The sequence below is a fragment of the Leucoraja erinacea genome, chromosome 4 (genome assembly GCF_028641065.1).
Source record: "Leucoraja erinacea ecotype New England chromosome 4, Leri_hhj_1, whole genome shotgun sequence".
Taxonomy (NCBI): Eukaryota; Metazoa; Chordata; class Chondrichthyes; order Rajiformes; family Rajidae; genus Leucoraja; species Leucoraja erinaceus.
The window spans coordinates 81,363,214-81,382,200 of NC_073380.1; the positions used below are offsets into that span (position 1 = coordinate 81,363,214).

At 46.2% G+C, this 18,987-nt stretch overlaps 1 protein-coding gene across 1 annotated transcript; it reads left to right on the plus strand.

Moving 5' to 3' along the window:
* Positions 1–63: 63 nt before the first annotated feature.
* Positions 64–18,089, plus strand: fkbp9 (FKBP prolyl isomerase 9). Its single transcript, XM_055634655.1, has 10 exons — positions 64–312; positions 3,228–3,373; positions 3,945–4,134; positions 4,261–4,406; positions 5,351–5,540; positions 6,765–6,910; positions 9,328–9,517; positions 11,848–11,993; positions 13,297–13,460; positions 17,416–18,089. The coding sequence occupies exons 1-10, from the start codon at positions 110–112 to the stop codon at positions 17,587–17,589; spliced, it is 1,695 nt and encodes a 564-aa protein (XP_055490630.1). The 5' UTR covers positions 64–109; the 3' UTR covers positions 17,590–18,089.
* Positions 18,090–18,987: the final 898 nt, after the last annotated feature.

The window sequence follows — 18,987 nt, forward strand, 5'->3', positions numbered from 1 at the left end:
GCCGCCGAGTTTACCCATCCCATTGGACAGACGACGGTGATTCCGCCTCCGAGGAGCCCCCGCCCCCGCCCCGCGCCCACGTCGCCAGTGAGGGGGTCGCAAGGGTGGAATGATGGACGACGGGCTGAAGTTGGTGCTGGTGACCGCGTTGCTGGTCGGGGTGGCGGCGAACGCGCCGCCGGTGCCGCTGAATGATGTGGTGGTGGAGAAGCGGTTCGAGCCACGGGAGTGCGTGCGGGCGGCGGAGGCGGGGGATTTCGTCCGCTATCATTACTTGGGAACTCTGGAAGGCGGCCGGCGCTTCGACTCCAGGTACCGCTCCCACTCCCGCTCCCGCCTGGAACCGCGGAGATCCCATTTCTGTAGAGATTCTGGGTCCGGGCAGATAGATCACTTGGCTGGGGTGGGCGAAGAGATGCTGGGGCACAAACCATGTCCGAATCCCGGCCCCGTCCCACCGTTGTGGAACTGGGATTGAAGGGAGCGCGGGTATATAATAGTGTCCATGTGGCAGTGTTCATTTATTACCCACCCTCATTTGGAAAGTGATGGAAGATGGTCGTAGTATAATGAAGTGCCAATAACTAGTCCATAACCTGTATAGTTTGCGTTTAATCACTCGACTACAGACATCACAGCCAGTTCAAACATGTTCCAAAGATCTGAATTCCAGAGGTGAGGTGAGAGTGATTGTTCATGGCCTCAGGGCAACATTCCACTGAGGGAGATTTCAAGGAGCCCTGATAAAAACCAAAGTCAATGGGTGTCAAAGGGAAAGATCCCAATGGCCGGGGTCACATCTAACACAAAGGAAGATGATTATGATTGTTGGAAGATGATCATTCCAATCCCATACATCATTGCCAGAGATCAATGAGGCTACATCCAAGGTTCAACCATCTCCAGCAGCTTCATCAATGAACTTTCTTCTATCATTATCTATATTTCCATACAATACAATCCATTGAGTACATGACAATTCTCAGAGCAATCCTACCTATCCCATTCCCTAATTCGTTTTCCTTTAACCCTATTTTATCCGCCTGTTCACATTGGTATCAACACGCATTTATATCAGAGGCAATTTACAGTGTTCAGTTCAATTCAATTCTTGGTTCTTGGTTTCTTGGTCCTCCAAAATATTCCAAATGGAATTTAAACTGTTCTGATTAATCTATTCTGATTGGGGATGATCAGCCACGATCACATTGAATGGCCAACGGTGCTGGCTCGAAGGGCCGAATGGCCTACTCCTGCACCTTTTGTCTATTGTGTATTAACGGCCTGCATATCATTGGGAAGTGGGTGGCAATCAAGGCACCCGCAGATGAGGGGAACCCACATGGTCACAGGGAGAATATAAACTCCACGCAGACAGCACTAGAAGGTTGCACAATGTTCAATTTCATTCACAACTCGCACATTGAAGCCGATTGTGCCGGCATGCACCAAGATCCAAATAACCTTGAACAAAACCAACATAGGCTGATTACTAACAAGTTACATTTGCCTGGCAGAAATGGCAGGCAATAACCATGTTCAACAGAGATCCTAACACCTAGCTTTGAAATTCAATAGTATTACCTTCATTGTGTACCCATCGACAATATACTGGAGGTCATGATTGATGAGAAACTCAATTGGATTAGTTACATATACACAGTGCCAACAAGAGCAAGTTAAGCTGTTGTCCTACAGCAAGTGATAACTCAATGCCTGTGCACTGTCTACAGGGAGTATAAACATGGAGTTAAAGAGGGAGTGAGTACAGGAAAAGTTTCAAATACTCCCGAATTAATGGGAAGGAAAGCTCGAGAAGGGATAAGAGAGTAAGATCAGGGGCAATAGTGAAAGTGAAGTTAAAGTGTTGTATATGAATGTGCGAAGTATAAGAAATTAAATGGTTGAGCTTGAGGCTCAGTTAGAAATTGGCAAGTATAATGTTGTGGAAATTACAGAGACATGGCTTCACAAGGGTCAGGGTTGGGAACTAAATATTCTGGGGTATACGTCCTGTCGAAAAGACAGCCTGGTGGGCAGAGAGGTGGGGTAGCTCTGTTGGTAAGGAATGAAATTCAGTCCCTTGCGAGGGGTGACATTGAATCAGGAGATGTAGAGTCAGTATAGATAGAACTGAGGAATTGAAAGGGTAAAAACACCCTAATGGGACATCAACAGGCCCCCAAACAGTAGCCTGGATATAGGGTGCAAGTTGAATCAAGAGTTAAAATTGGCATGGTTATGGAAGATTCAACATGCAGGTAGACTGGGAAAATCAGGTTGATACTGGATCTCAAGAAAGGGAGTTTGTGGAGTGCCTCCGAGATGGATTCTTAGAGCAGCTTGTACTGGAGCCTAACAGGGAGAAGGCAATTCTGTATTTAGTGTTGCGTAATGAACCAGATTTGATAAGGGGACTCATGGTAAAGGAGCCATTAGGAGGGACTGACCATAATATGATGTTTTAATCTACAATTTGAGAGGGAGAAGGGAAAATCGGAGGTGTCAGTATTACAGTTGAGCAAAGGGGGCTAAGGAGCATGAGGGAGGAGCTGGCCAAAGTTGACTGGAAAGAGACCCTAGCAGGGATGACATGATCACAGTGAATGGCGGTGCTGGCTCGAAGGGCCGAATGGCCTACTCCTGCACATTTTGTTCATTGTCTATTGGCACTATTAGGAGGTTAATGGAATTTCCTCTACTTGCGTGAATAAAGATCAACTCTCCAGAACCCTGATGGCATCAAGGACAATTGCCTGAAACACTGTCAAACACTCAAAGCAAACTTTCAGTGTGGCTGAGATGTGTACAGTCTACTAATTACACTACAAGTCATTGAACCATCCTTGCCAGCTTCCTCTGAAAGCAAATGTCTACCGCCAGGTTCCTCAGTCTGACAAACCATTCTGACTTGGAAATATATTGCCAGTCCTACTTCATCTCTGGTCCATGTCCTTAAATTTTCTCTCATCATCAATATGGGTGCAGCTTCATGTCAAATCCTGCATCAGTTCCTGAAGGAAGAGCACCATCATATTTTCAAGGGCAATAAGGGATGCCCAATAACCACCCAGAGTCAAGAGTGAAATATTTATGCTCGGAGGTTACTGATTTTTCACTTTTATTGCTTTGTTAGGTTTTTGCTTTCACTGCGCATGTCTAAGAATCTTTGAACTCTGTCTTGTTATGTTATGTTTGAAGTTTCCCTAATTCTGTCTCTCTTGCAGTTATGATCGAAGTTCCACTCACGATGTGTTTGTGGGGAAAGGCCGACTCATTGCTGGGATGGATAAAGCTCTGATTGGGATGTGTGTGAATGAAAGACGCTTCATAAAGGTGCCCCCTCAACTGGCCTATGGCAAAGAAGGATTGTGTAAGTGTCTTTGCCATTTTACATTTATTGTAGAAGACCTTACTTTGGATCTCTTGCTTTGGTACATGGAAGGCTGTTTGAACATATCTTACCATTCAGCCAGGTTATCTGCACCTGCCGCTGCTTCCTGTCTTTCCTCCATATTACTTGAATAATTAATGAAGATCTACAGATCTCATTTCTATGATTTTAAATTCCTTGACTAGATTCTTCCTCCCACCCCACCCCCCCTGCCCACCCCCGTTAACCTCTTACACTAAGTAATGCAAATAGTATTTCCATGGCCTGTCCTTACAATGTAACCTTAGATAGATAGAGCTCTAGGGGCTAGTGGAGTCAAGGGATATGGGGAGAAGGCAGGCACGGGTTATTGATAGGGGACAATCAGCCAGGATCACAATGAATGGCGGTGCTGGCTCGATGGGCCGAATGGCCTCCTCCTGCACATATTTTCTATGTTTCTATGTTTTCTATGTAAGTGCTGGTATCAATCTGCCAATTCTATGGCACATTCCCTGTAAAACCTCAGTAGGAGCATGCCAGGACTAACCGTATTATTTGTGATGTGCAGCTGATACAATTCCACCCGATGCCACCTTGTTCTTTGATGTGTTGATGCTTGATATCTGGAACCCTGATGATAAGGTGAAGATTGATGTGCACTATAAACCGGAGAACTGCAGTCGCCTGGTGCAGGTGTCTGACTTTGTCCGCTACCACTACAATGGAACCCTTCTTGATGGCACTCTCTTTGATTCCAGGTACTAACTCATGTGGCACCCGTTGCTGCAGCAGGCCTCGTGCTGCTGTTATTAATCTTTGAGCTGCTGACTTGTTGGAGCTGGGTTTGGTCTGCTTGTCCTCACATCCAGGTCTTGTTTCTGTAGCCACACTCGCCAGCAGACCTATGACACCTACATTGGAATCGGCTGGCTGATTCCAGGCATGGATGAAGGGCTGTTGGGCATGTGCATGGGGGAGAGAAGGACCATCACCATCCCCCCTTTCCTGGGCTACGGAGATGGAGGAGATGGTAAGCCCACCAATGGCCTCAGGCAATGACTAGCCCACTGCATGAAACTCAATGTACATCAGCTTGGACAAGTCTCTGAATTCAACTTCCCAGTTGTGGTGGAGATGATGACCGTACTCAGAAATGTTCATAGTGTGTTGAATAGATATATTAACAACAATTCTGTAGCAACATTAATGCAGCAAAATAAAATAATTCACTTTATGTGGCATTATCAAACCAAAATTGACAGCGAGTCACTTTGGAAACTTTGGGACAAATGGACACAATTTTTCTTGACTTGAGGGAAAGCAAGAGGGACAGAAAATTAGAGAGAGATCCCAGTGCTTGAGGCCCAGGCGGTAAAGGGACAACATCCAATGAGAGAGTTAATAAATTTGGTGACGAGAAGGATGGGTGAGGGCAGGATTGGAATGGGGTATGGGGTTTAGAAGTGGTTACAGAGATAGGGAGTGGTGTAATCACTGGAGGGGGATTAACGAGGTATAGAAGGGTGTAGGGACCAGACAGGGTTACATGCATAGGGAGGGATGTAGTGGCCAGAAGGGTTACGAAGGGAGGGGTGTAGGGTTTGGAGGGTGTTACAGAATATGGAGTGGTGCAGCGGCTGGAGGAAGCGACAGAAATATGGAGGGGTGTAGGAACTGGTGGGGGTCAAGGAGAGAGGGAGGGACTAGAGCATTTTGGACCTTTGTAAAAACAAAGATACATTGGTTAATGCTGGGTGAGGAAGAATTTTAGGGAGAGCTAACTGCCGCCACCTTCCATGTAAACTGAATTTAGTGTTGAATTGTTTTTTAAATAGACTTTGCATTTTTTAACAGATATGCATTATCAGGACTGGTGTAAATTTGGGGGAGGAAGCTGTGTTTGCTTTGGTATTTGGTTGTAGCTGGTTTATTTGTACCTCTGTGTAAATTTCTTCTCTACTTTTAATATAACAGGAAAGGATATTCCTCCGCAAGCTACTCTAATCTTCCGGGTGAATTTGATCGATTTCCACAATCCAAAAGACAGCATAGCCATTGAGCAGGAATTTGTGCCCAATCCCTGCCCCAGGAAGACTAAGTCAGGAGACTTTGTGAGATATCACTACAACGCCACCCTTATGGATGGCACTCTGTTTGATTCCAGGTAATGTTTAAACATGTTTCAGCATCTCATTGTTGTTCTGGTATCTAGATGAATGGGCCGGGTGAAGGTCATGTGTTGCCGAGTTTGAGAAGATGCATCTTCTGCCCGGGTCAGTGTTGAATAAAACCTGGGAACCTAGCCTGGCCCATGGGCCAACTTGCTCAACTTCCCACTGGAGCCCCGGGATGCTGGTGATAATACTTGACTTGAGTCTGCCATGGGTGGAGGATTAGAATCGAGGTCAGCTGCAGTCTGAAATTGAGAGACTCCCCATGTGGACCAGTTGCGGGTGGGGGGATTGGGGGGGGGGCGTATTTCAGATGTGTCTAGTGGGGAGGTCGGAGTACAGATATGGACTGGTGGAGTGGGTTACGGATGTTTACTGGTGAGAATGATTTATAAGTGTAGTGCGGTGGGGGTGGTTTGCAGCTGGTCTTGCGCAGGTGTCAGATGTGGTTGACTGGGGGGGATTGGGCGGTGGATCTGTGGGGGGTACAGATGTGGACGGGTGGCATACAGGTGAGGTGTTGTAACAGATGTGGAATTGTGGGGATATATATGTGGTCCAGTGCGGTGGGATTGCACGTGTGGAACCGAGGGAATGTGTATGGATGTGGTTTAAGGGGGGTGGGGTTGAAGTGAAAAGATGTGAGCCATCTGGGGTAACATGGGTGCAAAGGTGGGTCATGGAGAAGGGTACAAATGTGGATGGGAGAGGGATGGGAGAGTATTACAAGTGTGGAAAACAAATGTGGACTGGGGAGGGGTTGGTACAGATCTGTAGCGGGTAGAAGACAAAGGGTACAGAAGTGGTATGAGCAGAATGGAGCAATTCAAATGTGGTGGAGCAGGTGTGGGAACAAATGTGGACCAAGGTGGGAGGGGTCAAGAAGGAACTGCAGATGCTGGAAGATCGAAGGTACACAAAAATGCTGGAGAAACTCAGCGGGTGCAGCAGCATCTATGGAGCGAAGGAGATAGGCAACGTTTCGGGCCGAAGTCTGAAGAAGGGTTTCGGCCCGAAACGTCGCCTATTTCCTTCGCTCCATAGATGCTGCTGCACCCGCTGATTTTCTCCAGCATTTTTGTGTACCAAGGTGGGAGTGGGTACAGATTCAGACTAGATAGGGGGATGGGTACAAATGTGATCCAATATGGATAGCTGTTCCCTTCCAATTGTCCCTTAAAGACCTTGCTGGCCAACATTATCCGGTTCTTTTCCAGTTATTCCCGGAATCATACCTATAACACCTACGTGGGGATTGGCCAGGTGATTGCTGGAATGGAAGCAGGGTTGCTGGATGTGTGTATTGGAGAGTGGAGGACCATTGTAATTCCTCCTCACCTGGGGTATGGTGAAGAGGGTGTAAGTAAGTACAATTTAGAAATGGGTTCATGTAAAATTCCTTAAACCTTTTCATTTCGTGCAAGTTAATAATTGGTCTTGGCTAGGTTTTGACTTTATTTAATGTTGTTTATTTTCCTGCTATTATGGTGACCCCTTAAATGGCTGTCACTTTACTGATCCAGTATCATAGAATCATACAACACAGCAATGGGTCCTTCTCACCCATGTCGACTGCGGTGCCACCTGGACTGATTTGCTGTGAGCAGTATAACTTGGCTACACACAATACATTACAGACACGTGTGTTGAATGAGTAGAGTCTGACATCATGAATTGACCGTCCTGATTATATTACCATCCTGCATTTCTGCCAGAGATTCCATTTTATTTCTTTGGAAGAGATATTAGCCTAGAAATTATATCAAAATAGTATATCAAACAAACAGCTTTGATGTTAAACGTTGGGTTAATCCAGAGAAGGACAATTTAATTTAATTGTGGAGCTCAGACAGCCTTTCGATCCACCTTGTTCATGCCCACCGTGATGCCTATCTGTGCTGATCCCATTTGCTTGCATTAGGCCCATAACACTCGACACCTTTCCCATCCAAGTTACCTGTACAAACACTTTTTAAAAGCTGTAATTATATTTGCCTCCGTTCCTCTTCGGACAGCTTGTCCACAATGCTCTGTATGCATAACTTACCTTTGAGATGTCCTTTAAATCTCTCTCCTCTCATTTTAAACCTGTGTACTCTCTTTCTAGGCTCCCCTATTCTGGGGAAAAGGCTCAGACTTTATATCCTAAGTATGCCCCTCATCAATCAATAAATTTACAAAACTGATGTTGGATGTGGATGTATCTGTGTGTGTGTATTTGTGTGTTTTTCTGTGATTCACATCTCCTCGAAAACACAACGCGGCAACGGTGACATTTTTACATATTCCGATTGAGATTTACCTCATGGTCTCGAAAATCGCCTCGTCTGAAAATTTGATTCATAATTTCTTGAGTTTTTTAATTAAAATCATTCACAAATCTGAGATATATTTTGAAGCTAACGAGCTGATGACGTCGCAATGGCACTGATCCTCGCGGCCAGCTGCGCAGAGTTTTCAACCCCCCCCCCCAGGGCTCTGGATTGAAGCCGCTGAACATGCAGTAATTTGGTTGGGCTTCCGAGGACTTCAGAGGTTCCAAGAGCTGCCAAGGCCCGCCGCCCACTCGCAGTCGGCCCTGCCCGCGCCGTCCGCTCGCCAAGTTCAAGTCCGCCATCTCCCCCCTCCTGTCCCCCTTCCTCCCCCATCCCCCCCCCTCTCTCTCCCCCTACTCTCCCTCCCCTCTCCACCTCCCTCCCCCTTCCCCCCCCCCTCCCCATCTCCTCCCCCTCTCTCCCCCTCCCCCCTCTCTCCCCCTCTCCTTCCCTTCCCCCCTCTCTCTCTCTCTGCCTCCCCTCTCTCCTCTCCCCTTCCTCCTCTCTCCCCCCCCCTCTCTCCCCCCCTCCCCCCCCCTCTCCCCCTCCCCCTCTCTCTCCCCTCCCTCCTCTCTCCCCTCTCCCCCCCTCTCTCCCTCCATGTCTCTCTCTCCCCCTCTCTCTCTCTCTCTGCCTATCTCCCCCCCTCCCTCTCTCTCTCTCTCCCTCCTCTCTCTCTCTCCCTCTCCCCCCTCCCTCCCCCCCCCCTCTCCCCCCCCCCCCCTCCCCCCTCCCCATCTCCCCCTCTCTCCCCCTCCCCCTCTCCATTCATTATTATATTATATCTATCATTACCACATATACTTTACTCTGAGCATGATGCCAACAAAATTGTTCATTGCACCCTGGTGTTCGACAATAAACTAATCTGAATCTGATGTTGCGGAGTGGCAGGTCTTCCATCCTTTCGGATGTTACTCCTATTAAACACATTTACACGTCACCTTTTTGGGGTCTTGCACAGGAGTAAAAACATTCTCCAGTGCACCCAATGTGTTTAAATGGAGAGCAAGAAATTAGGTTCTAGTGAGTTTAAAAAGGGAGCGGTAAACGGATAATAGTGATCCATGATCAGATTTCCAAAAAATTAGATACTGGGTTATCGGAGTTTTTTACATATTTATGTCTGAATAACATAGGTAGTGTTACTTCCATAACTCCCACTTCCTAGGAAGACCATATTTTTCCAAGATTTCACTAGGTTCACAACTGGGAACAAATGTGTGTGTGTTTGAGTTTATTAGCCAAGTATCCACATACAAGGAGTTTGCCTTGGTGCTCCGCCCGCAAGTGACAACATGACATACAGTGACAGTTAGGAATGACACATGAAACATTAAATGGAGGTCCTTAAACCCAACAGAACTAGTTATGATTTGAATAGACTTGCACAGAAACTTGTGATGAGAAATGTTTTCTTGACCATTGACTGGTGTCGCTCTGATCCCCTGTTTCCCGTATGTAGTTGGAAGTATCCCTGGCTCTGCTGTCCTTGTCTTTCACATCCATTTGATCGATGCACACAACCCATCCGATAAAGTCGAGATCCAAACCAACCATAAGCCCAGCAACTGTACCGCACGAAGCAAGAAAGGAGATTACATCAAGTACCATTTTAACGCCACACTAATGGATGGGACACGGTTAGATTCAACGTAAGTATTGCTTTTCCTTTGTAAACGGTTGGCAGGTAGACTGTCGTGGTCTTACACCAGTCACAGTGCTAAAGCTAAGTCCTGGACTTAGTAAAAAGCCGCACTAAATCAAAACCTGCCCTGCAGAGGATCAATAGCATTTTCTGGTTTTATTTCTAATTTCTAGCATCTACAAATCTTGATTTTCATTTAAAATGTGATTGACTGGTGGTGAAAATGATCACAACAGCTATCAGGATGCTGCCCCGTCTGTGCTCTGGACGAGAGGGAGAAGCGTTGCAGCAGGACGATGGCCAGTATGGTGGGGCAGCGGTAGAGTTGCTGCCTTACAGCTCTTGCAGCACCAGAGACCCGGGTTCAATCCCGACTACGCGTGCTGTCTGTATGGAGTTTGTACGTTCTCCCCGTGACTGTGTGGGTTTTCTCCGAGATCTTTGGTTTCCTCCCACACTACAGTCATACAGGTTCATTGGCTACTTTGTACGTGAAAATTGTTCCTATTGTGTGTAGATAGCGTTGATGTACAGGGATGTTTCCGCGTTGTATCTCTAAACTAAACTGGATTACACAGAGCAGTGCTGAACCCAACAAAATTCTAGCCTTGCGGAGGGCGCAGCCTTCATGTACAGGATGATACCTCTACCCCAAGACCCAATATTAAAGCAAATATTTCACAATCTAAGTTTGTTTCCCCGGGAATGTAACTGGTTGTGGTGATTTAGTTACTAGAAGCGAGGAGCTGAGAGCGTGAATGGAGATGATGTTTTATGCTGGTCAGAGACCAGGTTTCCTGGTGAACTTTGGAATTTATTATCACGTATACCAAGATACAGTGAAATACTTTTTCACTGGAGTGGAAACACTCCAACATGTGGGTGGTAAATAGAGCTCTCCTCCACCATCAGCAACTAATGCCAGGTAGACTGTTACTTTAAATCCAGATTGATAGATTTGTGATAGTCATAGATTCTGAGATATTGGAAAATGGCCGTAAAACGAAGGTCAAAATAAAAACTGCAGATGATGGGAATCTGAAACAAAAACCGAAAATGTTGGAAACAGCTCGGGCATCATCTCTGGATGGAGAAACAGGGTTAATGTTTTGGAGCTGAAAGCCTGCAACAAAACAGGGACAGAGGAAAAACTAATGATATTCAGTGGCAGAGAAGTGCAGGATGAACTGATGGAACAAAGGGTGTTTCATGGTGTTTCTACAGGGTGTAGACCAATGAACTCGGATGGCTGCGCAGTGCCAGGGAGGAGGTAATTAAGCCTGAGACAGGCGGAGAGGCAAGTCTGACCAACACAGAATCTGCCGAATTAGGACTGTGATTTGAGGGAACGCAAAGATGGCCTGCCCTGGTGTAATATGACCCAGTGGTTGATTCAATGAGATGGGCTCTGGATCACCTGGATTACTCGTTGATTTTTGTTTCCGTGGCATGAATTCTTCCTCCCCCCTCCCCCCTCTCCGCCTGAGGGCTTCATTCTGCTGATGTGGAAGCTCAGCAATCTGGTGACACTTAAGAACAGATGTTCTTGGATCGGGTCCAAGACGTGGGCGTGTGCTCCGCCTCCAGAATGTTAACCCTATATGTGTACTGCAACCTCAGTCCTGGATTAGCTGACACGGTCCACGACAGTGGGTACAGGGGGGGAGGGATCTGCAGTGCCGAACACGAGAGGAAGGAGGAGACTGGAAGGAGGTGGGTGGGGCCTCCTGAGCCACACTGGGGGCTTGCCGGTTTTGCGGGGTCTGTGGGGAGAGCGTGGTTTGTGTCCGCAGTGCCGGGTGGAGGTGGGGGTGTCCGCGGAATGGGGACTCCTGGAACTGTTCATGGGACTCTGTGGGCGGTGACATGATTTTGTTTCATTTTTCTCTCTCATCCTTTTCTCTTGCACCCTCTCCCTCTCTCCCCTCGCTCTTTCTTCCAACATTCTCTCCCTCTCCTCTCTCCCTGCCTTTCTCCCTGCCTTCAGCCTTTCTATCCCTCTGTCCCTTTCTCCCCCTTCATCCCTTTGAATGCTACGAGGGCGAGTAATTAAACCTGAAGTCCAGCAGTAACTGTGGGAAGATGATATCGCAGCTGTTTACCTGGTGTGTGGTGAGGGTATTGGAAGAAGTGACTGATATTGCTGGTTAACTACATTCAGCTGTTCGGCCTATTTCTGCTTCTCGGAGGCCAATCTTCAAAGGCTTAGAGGGATGTGCAGAGATAATGTGGTAGCCTGATGGTTGGCACAGACTTGGTGGGCTGAAGGGCCTACTGTGCTCTAGCCCGCTACGATTCTATGACTAATTGCCATTCATGAAAGCCAATTTCTTTCAGTCACAACTATGGAAAAACGTACAACATTGTCCTGGGATCTGGTCAAGTGGTCATTGGGATGGACATGGGTCTCAGAGACATGTGCGTTGAAGAGAGACGGACTATCGTAATCCCACCTCACTTGGGCTATGGAGAGAGAGGGGTTGGTATGTAACAAGTTATTGCTTTGGTTTAGTCTCAGACCCTTCATTGTGAGAACAGACACCACAAATAATGATTACCGGTAATTTAAAACGATCATTGGTTGTAAGCATGATCAAACACAAGCAAATCTCAGGTGTGATTGACATTATTTGTGACATGCCCAGTCACTCTCCTGATTAATAGTGGTCTCTGTGAGACCGATTAGCACAACCCCTGCATTATAACATGGGAGTCCGCTTGGCCCTTCGAAGAGTAATACATCAGATGAGAACTCCCCTGATAGGTTGTCACCTCATCAATCACAATCCCTGCAGTATTTTCTCCAACCGCTTATTCTATTAACCTACTGAATATGTCATTTGTTTCCCAGGTCAGTTACTGAAATTGTCATGATTTATAGCATAAATATGATTATTACACAGGTCACACTGAGCAGGAATGTTCCATGCTCCAATGTACTGACACTTCAGATAACTAATTTCTGGATGTTACCAGTAAGTGCTCATTCTGATCTCCTCTCCCCACATCACTCAGTCACAGGAAATGTTCTGTGTGGTTGCAGGAGTCAGCACTGGAGGGAATGTGATGTGAGATGCCTCATATTGTTGAGATTAAAGTGTACGTTGCCAGGAGTGACTATAGCATGGGTGTTTGATCGATGCTATTCTGCACCGCCATTCAATATGATCATGGCTGATCATCCAACTCCGTATCCTGTACCTGCCTTCTCTCCATAACCCCTGACCCCTTTTGCCACAAGGGCCACATCTAACTCCCTCTTAAATATAGCCAATGAACTGGCCTCAACTACATTCTGTGGCAGAGAATTCCAGAGATTCACCACTCTCTGTCTAAAAAATGTTTTTCTCATCTCAGTCCTAAAAGATTTCCCCTTTATCCTTAAACTGTGACCCCTTGTTCTAGACTTCCCCGATATTGGGAACAATCTTCCTGCATCTAGCCTGTCCAACCCCTTAACAATTTTGTAAGTTTCTATAAGATCCCCCCTCAATCTTCTAAATTCTAGCGAGTACAAGCCGAGTCTATCCAGTCTTTCTTCATATGAAAGTCCTGACATCCCAGGAATCAGTCTGGTGAACCTTCTCTGTACTCCCTCTACGGCAAGAATTAGGAGACCAAAACTGTATGCAATACTCCAGGTGTGGCCTCACCAAGACCCTGTACAACTGTAGTAGAACCTCAAATCAAATATTTTCTCAATACTCAAATCCTTTTGCTATGAGTGCTGACATATCATTCGCTTTCTTTGCTGTTTTTGACTTTCTCTTGTCTCCTGTCCTACAGTGGGAGAGGTACCTGGCAGTGCGGTGCTTATTTTTGATGTGGAACTGATCGAGCTGGTGTCCGGACTCCCGGAGGGTTACATGTTTGTTTGGAACAAAGAGGTGTCACCAGACATCTTCCAGGAGATAGACAAGGATGACAACAAGGAAGTCACTCCAGAAGAGGTAAAATGAACACTAGTTCAAAGGAGCAGCAGCGTAAAGGGGGGGGGGGGGGGGGGGGGGGGGGTAGCATTTATGGGATGGTAAGAAGGGGAAAGGATGGGGAGGGTGGGTTGGGGAATAATGGGTTGTAGATGGGATGTGTATGGATTGGATGTGGATGGGGTAGGATGACGGATGAGTGAGGGGATATGGTATACCTTAGATGGTAGAGGGATGGGGACGTATGGGGATAGGGTGGGATTTGGGTAGAAGAATAATAGTGTGTGGGGGTTGCGTAGAAGAGGAAAGAGAAGGTTGAGTTGAATTTAATGCAGTGGAAATGCTTGTCTAAGATTGTGAGGATTTGGTCTGGTGTTTGTGTTGTGTGAGTTTTACATTGGTTTCACCACTCTCAGTCTGCCGTGTAAGGTTGCCGGTTTGAGAGAGTGAAGGTACATGTCAGGGGAATGCTGTGCTTCATCCCACTCTCCAACGTTTGTACAAAGAGTTTGTTATGTAATGATGTGAAAGCAGCACGAGGCAGACTGGGACTTTGAGACTTTCCTGAAACTCAACCCGACCTTAGCTCATTGTCGACCTCCACATTCTGTCTAATTCTCAAATCCTGGGTGGCCTATAAATTATCAACCTCAAATGTACTAATGGCCAGCAGCCACAATTCTAAGAATTTGCAATGCAAACATTAAAGAAGCATCTCGCTATCTGCCTTCATGGTTGGACTCTAGTTTGACTTGTAAACCCTTACCTGAGACTTGGACAACTCGGCACCTGCCCCGGTAGGACCAAGCCAACATCAGTGCAAGACTGTCGAGCCCCAGAGGAGGAAAATACTTTTAAAATGTCCATGTGCTTGCTGAAGCTTAGTTAATGAAGTTTGAATATGTTTATACATTCTCATCTTAGCCAAGATACATCGTGGTGTCAGTTTAAGTAGTAGTGCATTATTTACTTTGTTAAAACAAACTAACGATATTCTCAAAGCTATGTCAGAAGAAGTGGTTTAGATTCAGTCTGCATTTGTGTCCCTTTTCATGCTGTGTTTACTATGGAGCTGTAGCAGTGATTTGCCGTGGAATACTTGCCCTATTGACAACCAGTGTTGCCAGTAAATGAAAGCTGTCCTGGGTATATCATCATAATCATAATTACTTTATTAGCCAAGTATGTTTTGTAACTTGAGGAATTTGATTTGTCGTAAAGTCATACCAATAAAAAAACAACGAAACACACAAAATACATTTTAACATAAACATTCACCACAGTGACTCCTGCACATTCCTCACTGTGATTGAAGGCAAAAAAAAATTAAATCTCATCCCTTCTTTGTCGTCCCGCGGTCGGGGGCCTCGAGCCTTCCGTTGACGGGACGATCAAACTCCTGCAACGGGGGGGGGGGATCTCAGCTCCCCCGTGCCGGGCGATCTACCCCGGGTCGGGACTGGTCGAAACCTTCTGCGACTGGAACTTCCCAACATCAGCCTCTACCCGAGACAGCGAGCTCCTCATGGTGAAATCCGCAGGCCGCAGTTGGAGCATCGATCCCAGGCAAGGGATCGCAGGCTGTTATGGTAAGTCCACGGCCCTGTGGTGGGGCTCAATGTCAGTCCAGAGCAAGGCCGCCAGTTCCATGATGTTTGGCCGCAGAACGACCTGATATATGATCCGGTAAACAATCGCATCTCCGGCAAGGTTGGAGGTTGAAAAAAGGTTTCCCCCGACCCCCTCCCCAACCTCCCACATAAAACAAACCAAAGAACATTAATACATTATTTTAAAACACACAAAACCCCCCAAAAAAAAGAGTAAAACCAGACGGACTGTTGGCGAGGCTGCATCGCTGACGGCGCCACCCGGTGGAATATCGTTTAGTGCTAGATAAAGTCTGATTAAAGATAGTTCAAATGTTTCCAGAGATAGATGGGAGGTCAGGACTCAATCTAGCTGGTGAGAGGATGGTTCAATTGCCTGATAACAGCTGAGAAGAAACTGTCCCAGAATCCGAAAGTTTGCGTTTTCAAAATATGTACACCATGCTTCAGAGGAGAAGAGTGACTGGGGTGAGACTGTTCCTTTATTATGCTGGTGGCCTCGCCAAGGCAGTGTGAAGTGTAGGTAGAGTCCATGGAAGAGAGGTTGGTTTGTGTGAAGGTCGGGGCTATGTTCTGAACTCTGCAAATTCTTGCAGTCTTGCATGGAGCTAATCCCAAACCAGGCTTGGATGCATCCTGATAAAAAGCTTTTTTTTATGGTGGATCTGAAGAAGCTACTGAGGGTTGATGGGGGCATGCCGAACTATCTAAGCCTTCCAAGGAAGTAGAGGTGTGCTTTCTTAGCCATTGCTTCGATATGGCTAGTCCAGTAAGCGTAGTTGGTGATATTTATTCGTGGGAACTTGATGCTACTTTGGCGCCATCAATGTATGTGTGTGTGTGTGTGTGCACTGCTTCGGTTCCTGAAGTCGATCACTATCTCCTTTTTCTTACTAACATTAAGGGAGAAGTTGCTACGGGGTTCAGAATTCCTGCACTCCGTCTCATCATTAATGTAAATGTCATGATGAATGTCTGCTGCCTCTGCTCCACATAGGGAAAGGCTTATAAGGAATGCTTATTAGGATGGGGAGCATCTGAGGAGAAAGGTAGGAATTCAGTGGATGATATGTCTTCATAACTGCCACAACTGGTCTGACCTGCTGTATGTCCTACATTTTCTGATTTTATTATTCTAGATTTCCAGTGCCTGCAATATTTTACTTTGGGAAGGAGTTATTTCTCATTTTGATCTATGCCAACAGCAATGGTAGAGAGACATTGCTTTGATCTAAGTCCCCTAATCTCAAACCATATATATATCACCATCCCTTCCTCATCCAATTAGGATCAGTGGCCAATTAGGAAAAGGGGAGATGCAACGAGACCTGGGTGTCATGGTACACCAATTATTGAAAGTAGGCATGCAGGCGCAGCTGGCAGTGAAGAAAGCGAATGGTATGTTAGCATTCATAGCAAAAGGATTTGAGTATAGGAGCAGGGAGGTTCTACTGCAGTTGTACAGGGTCTTGGTGAGACCACATCTGGAGTATTGCGTACAGTTTTGGTCACCAAATCTGAGGAAAGACATTCTTGCCATAGAGGGAGTACAGGGGAAGGTTCACCAGACTGATTCCTGGGATGTCAGGACTTTCATATGAAGAAAGACTGGATAGACTCGGCTTGTACTCGCTAGAAATTAGGAGATTGAGGGGGGATCTTATTGAAACTTACAAAATTGTTAAGGGGTTGGACAGGCTAGATGCAGGAAGATTGTTCCCGATGTTGGGGAAGTCCAGGATAAGGGGTCACAGTTTGAGGATAGAGGGGACATCCTTTAGGACCGAGATCAGAAAAACATTTTTCACACAGAGTGGTGAATCTCTGGAACTCTTTGCCACAGAAGGTAGTTGAGGCCAGTTCATTGGCTATATTTAAGAGGGAGTTAGATGTGGCCCTTGTGGCTTAAGAGATCAGGGGGTATGGAGAGAAGGCAGGTACAGGATACCGAGTTGGATGATCAGCCATGATCATATTGAATGGAGGTGCAGGCTCGAAGGGCAGAATGGCCTACTCCTGCACCTAGTTTCTATGTTTCTATCCCTGGGTCTAAATCCATCATGACCTGGAGGAGAACAGAATATTCTGGAAATGAATTGTATATTAAGCTCGACATGCTTACATTGGACGAATGCAACCAGACCTACTGAGTATTTCTAGCATTTTCTGGCTTGATTTCAGATGTCCAGCATCTGATTTTTGATTTATTTTCTCAAGGTCTTGGAGTGGGAATTGAATCTAGGAGCTCTTGAGGAGAAGGAGTATCTGTCCCAAATAACACAAGCTCCTGCACATTATCCAGCCTCAGAAGCTGTTCTTCCAATTTTGGATTTCCCTCTAATATCCTTTTTTGCTTTTTGTTGCAGTTCTCCAAATATATCCTGGCCCAAGTGGACAGCGGTCAGGGGAAACTGGCTCCTGGTTTCTCTCCAGAGAAAATCATCGAGGACATGTTCTCCAAACAGGACCAGAATGGGGATGGCAAGATTACAGATGATGAATTCAGGCTGAAGGATAACTCCCAACACGATGAGCTGTAACACCAAGGTTGCACATCTGTGCTGCTAATGAGTGCAGACTAAAGGGTTAACCTTTGGGTTCTCTATCATATGTTCTATTCCACAGTGTAGGGTATTGGTTTATTATTGGGATAAGTTATCTCAAAACATCAATTCCCAATTGCTCATCCATGACTGAAAGCGATATGTGTTCACAGAATTCCTGATTTTCCACATTTTATTTTAGTCAGTATTTGAGGAAATTAAACTCCTTCCCCTCTCCTGTCCCCTCATGTTGTACACTCCAGATTTGTCTTTCTTGAAATCTAAATTCAATACAATAATATCAACATCCATCAATCTTGTGATCAAGAAAACCGAAGAATGTTACAATATGCAAGTAAATATCTTTTAACTTTTATATTCTAGATAATCCGGTCTGATTAAAATGTTACGAACTGTAGATGCAAAAGCATTACCCAGTGCCTTGTTCGCGCTTCCCCCTTTTTTGAAAGGTGAGAGGATTAAAATGAAACAAACAAGAGTTTCTGCTATGTATGTGGCATTTGTTCCAAGCAACGTATCGGGTTGTGTTCACCTTCCTGACATTTAATGGATGAGAACGATAGTTCACACTTGCTGCAGGGGAAACAAGTTTTTTAAAAAATCTGCAAATGACAAGTCAAGATCTCGGGGAGAAGAAATAAATAACAGAAAATGTTGGAAAAATAGAGCAGGTCAGGCAGTATGTGTGATTACTTTGAAGGGTTATCAATCCAAACCTGTATAATTCTCTTTTTCTCTGCATGCTGCCCGATCTGCTGAACATTTGCACAATTTTCTATTTTTATTTCAGATTTCAAACACAATATACAATACATTACAATATTTATTACATGTCATTTGAACCTCAGTGAGGCTCAAACGAAACTCCGTTTCCACAGCCATACAAACAAAGACAATTCCTACAAGATATTACAAACAATTCAATTCACACAAACATCCATCACAGTGAATCTCCTCCTCACTGTGATGGAAGGCAACATTTTTGCTCTCCCCTGCACCATTTCTCTCCCGATGTCGAAGCCCCAGGCGGGCGATGGTAAGTCCCATGGCCATTTAAGGCCGTGCCGGGTGATGTACGGCCCCGCTCCAGGTCTAAATGTCACACAGTTGGAGCCCCTGGCAGGCGTTGGAAAGTCCCGCGGCCATCAAAGCCGCGCCGGGCGATGTACGGCCCCCCCTCTGGGTCGTTCCAACCCCGCGACACGGGCTGGAGATGTTGCGTTGCGGGAGCTATGAAAAGCGGTCTCCCACCCGGACCGGCGAGCTCCCGATATCACAGTCCACCGGCCTGCAGCTGCGGCTGGAGACTCCGAGCTCCGGGGTCGGGCCGCAGCAGCGAGCCACCACCGCTCTCCACGATGGTAAGTCCGCAGG

Coding starts and splice junctions, on each gene's coding strand:
- fkbp9 (XM_055634655.1), top strand. CDS start 110: ATGATGGACGACGGGCTGAAGTTGGTGCTGGTGACCGCGTTGCTGGTC. Junction 313..3,227: donor GGCCGGCGCTTCGACTCCAG/GTACCGCTCCCA, acceptor TCTCTCTTGCAG/TTATGATCGAAGTTCCACTC. Junction 13,461..17,415: donor AGGAAGTCACTCCAGAAGAG/GTAAAATGAACA, acceptor TTTTTGTTGCAG/TTCTCCAAATATATCCTGGC.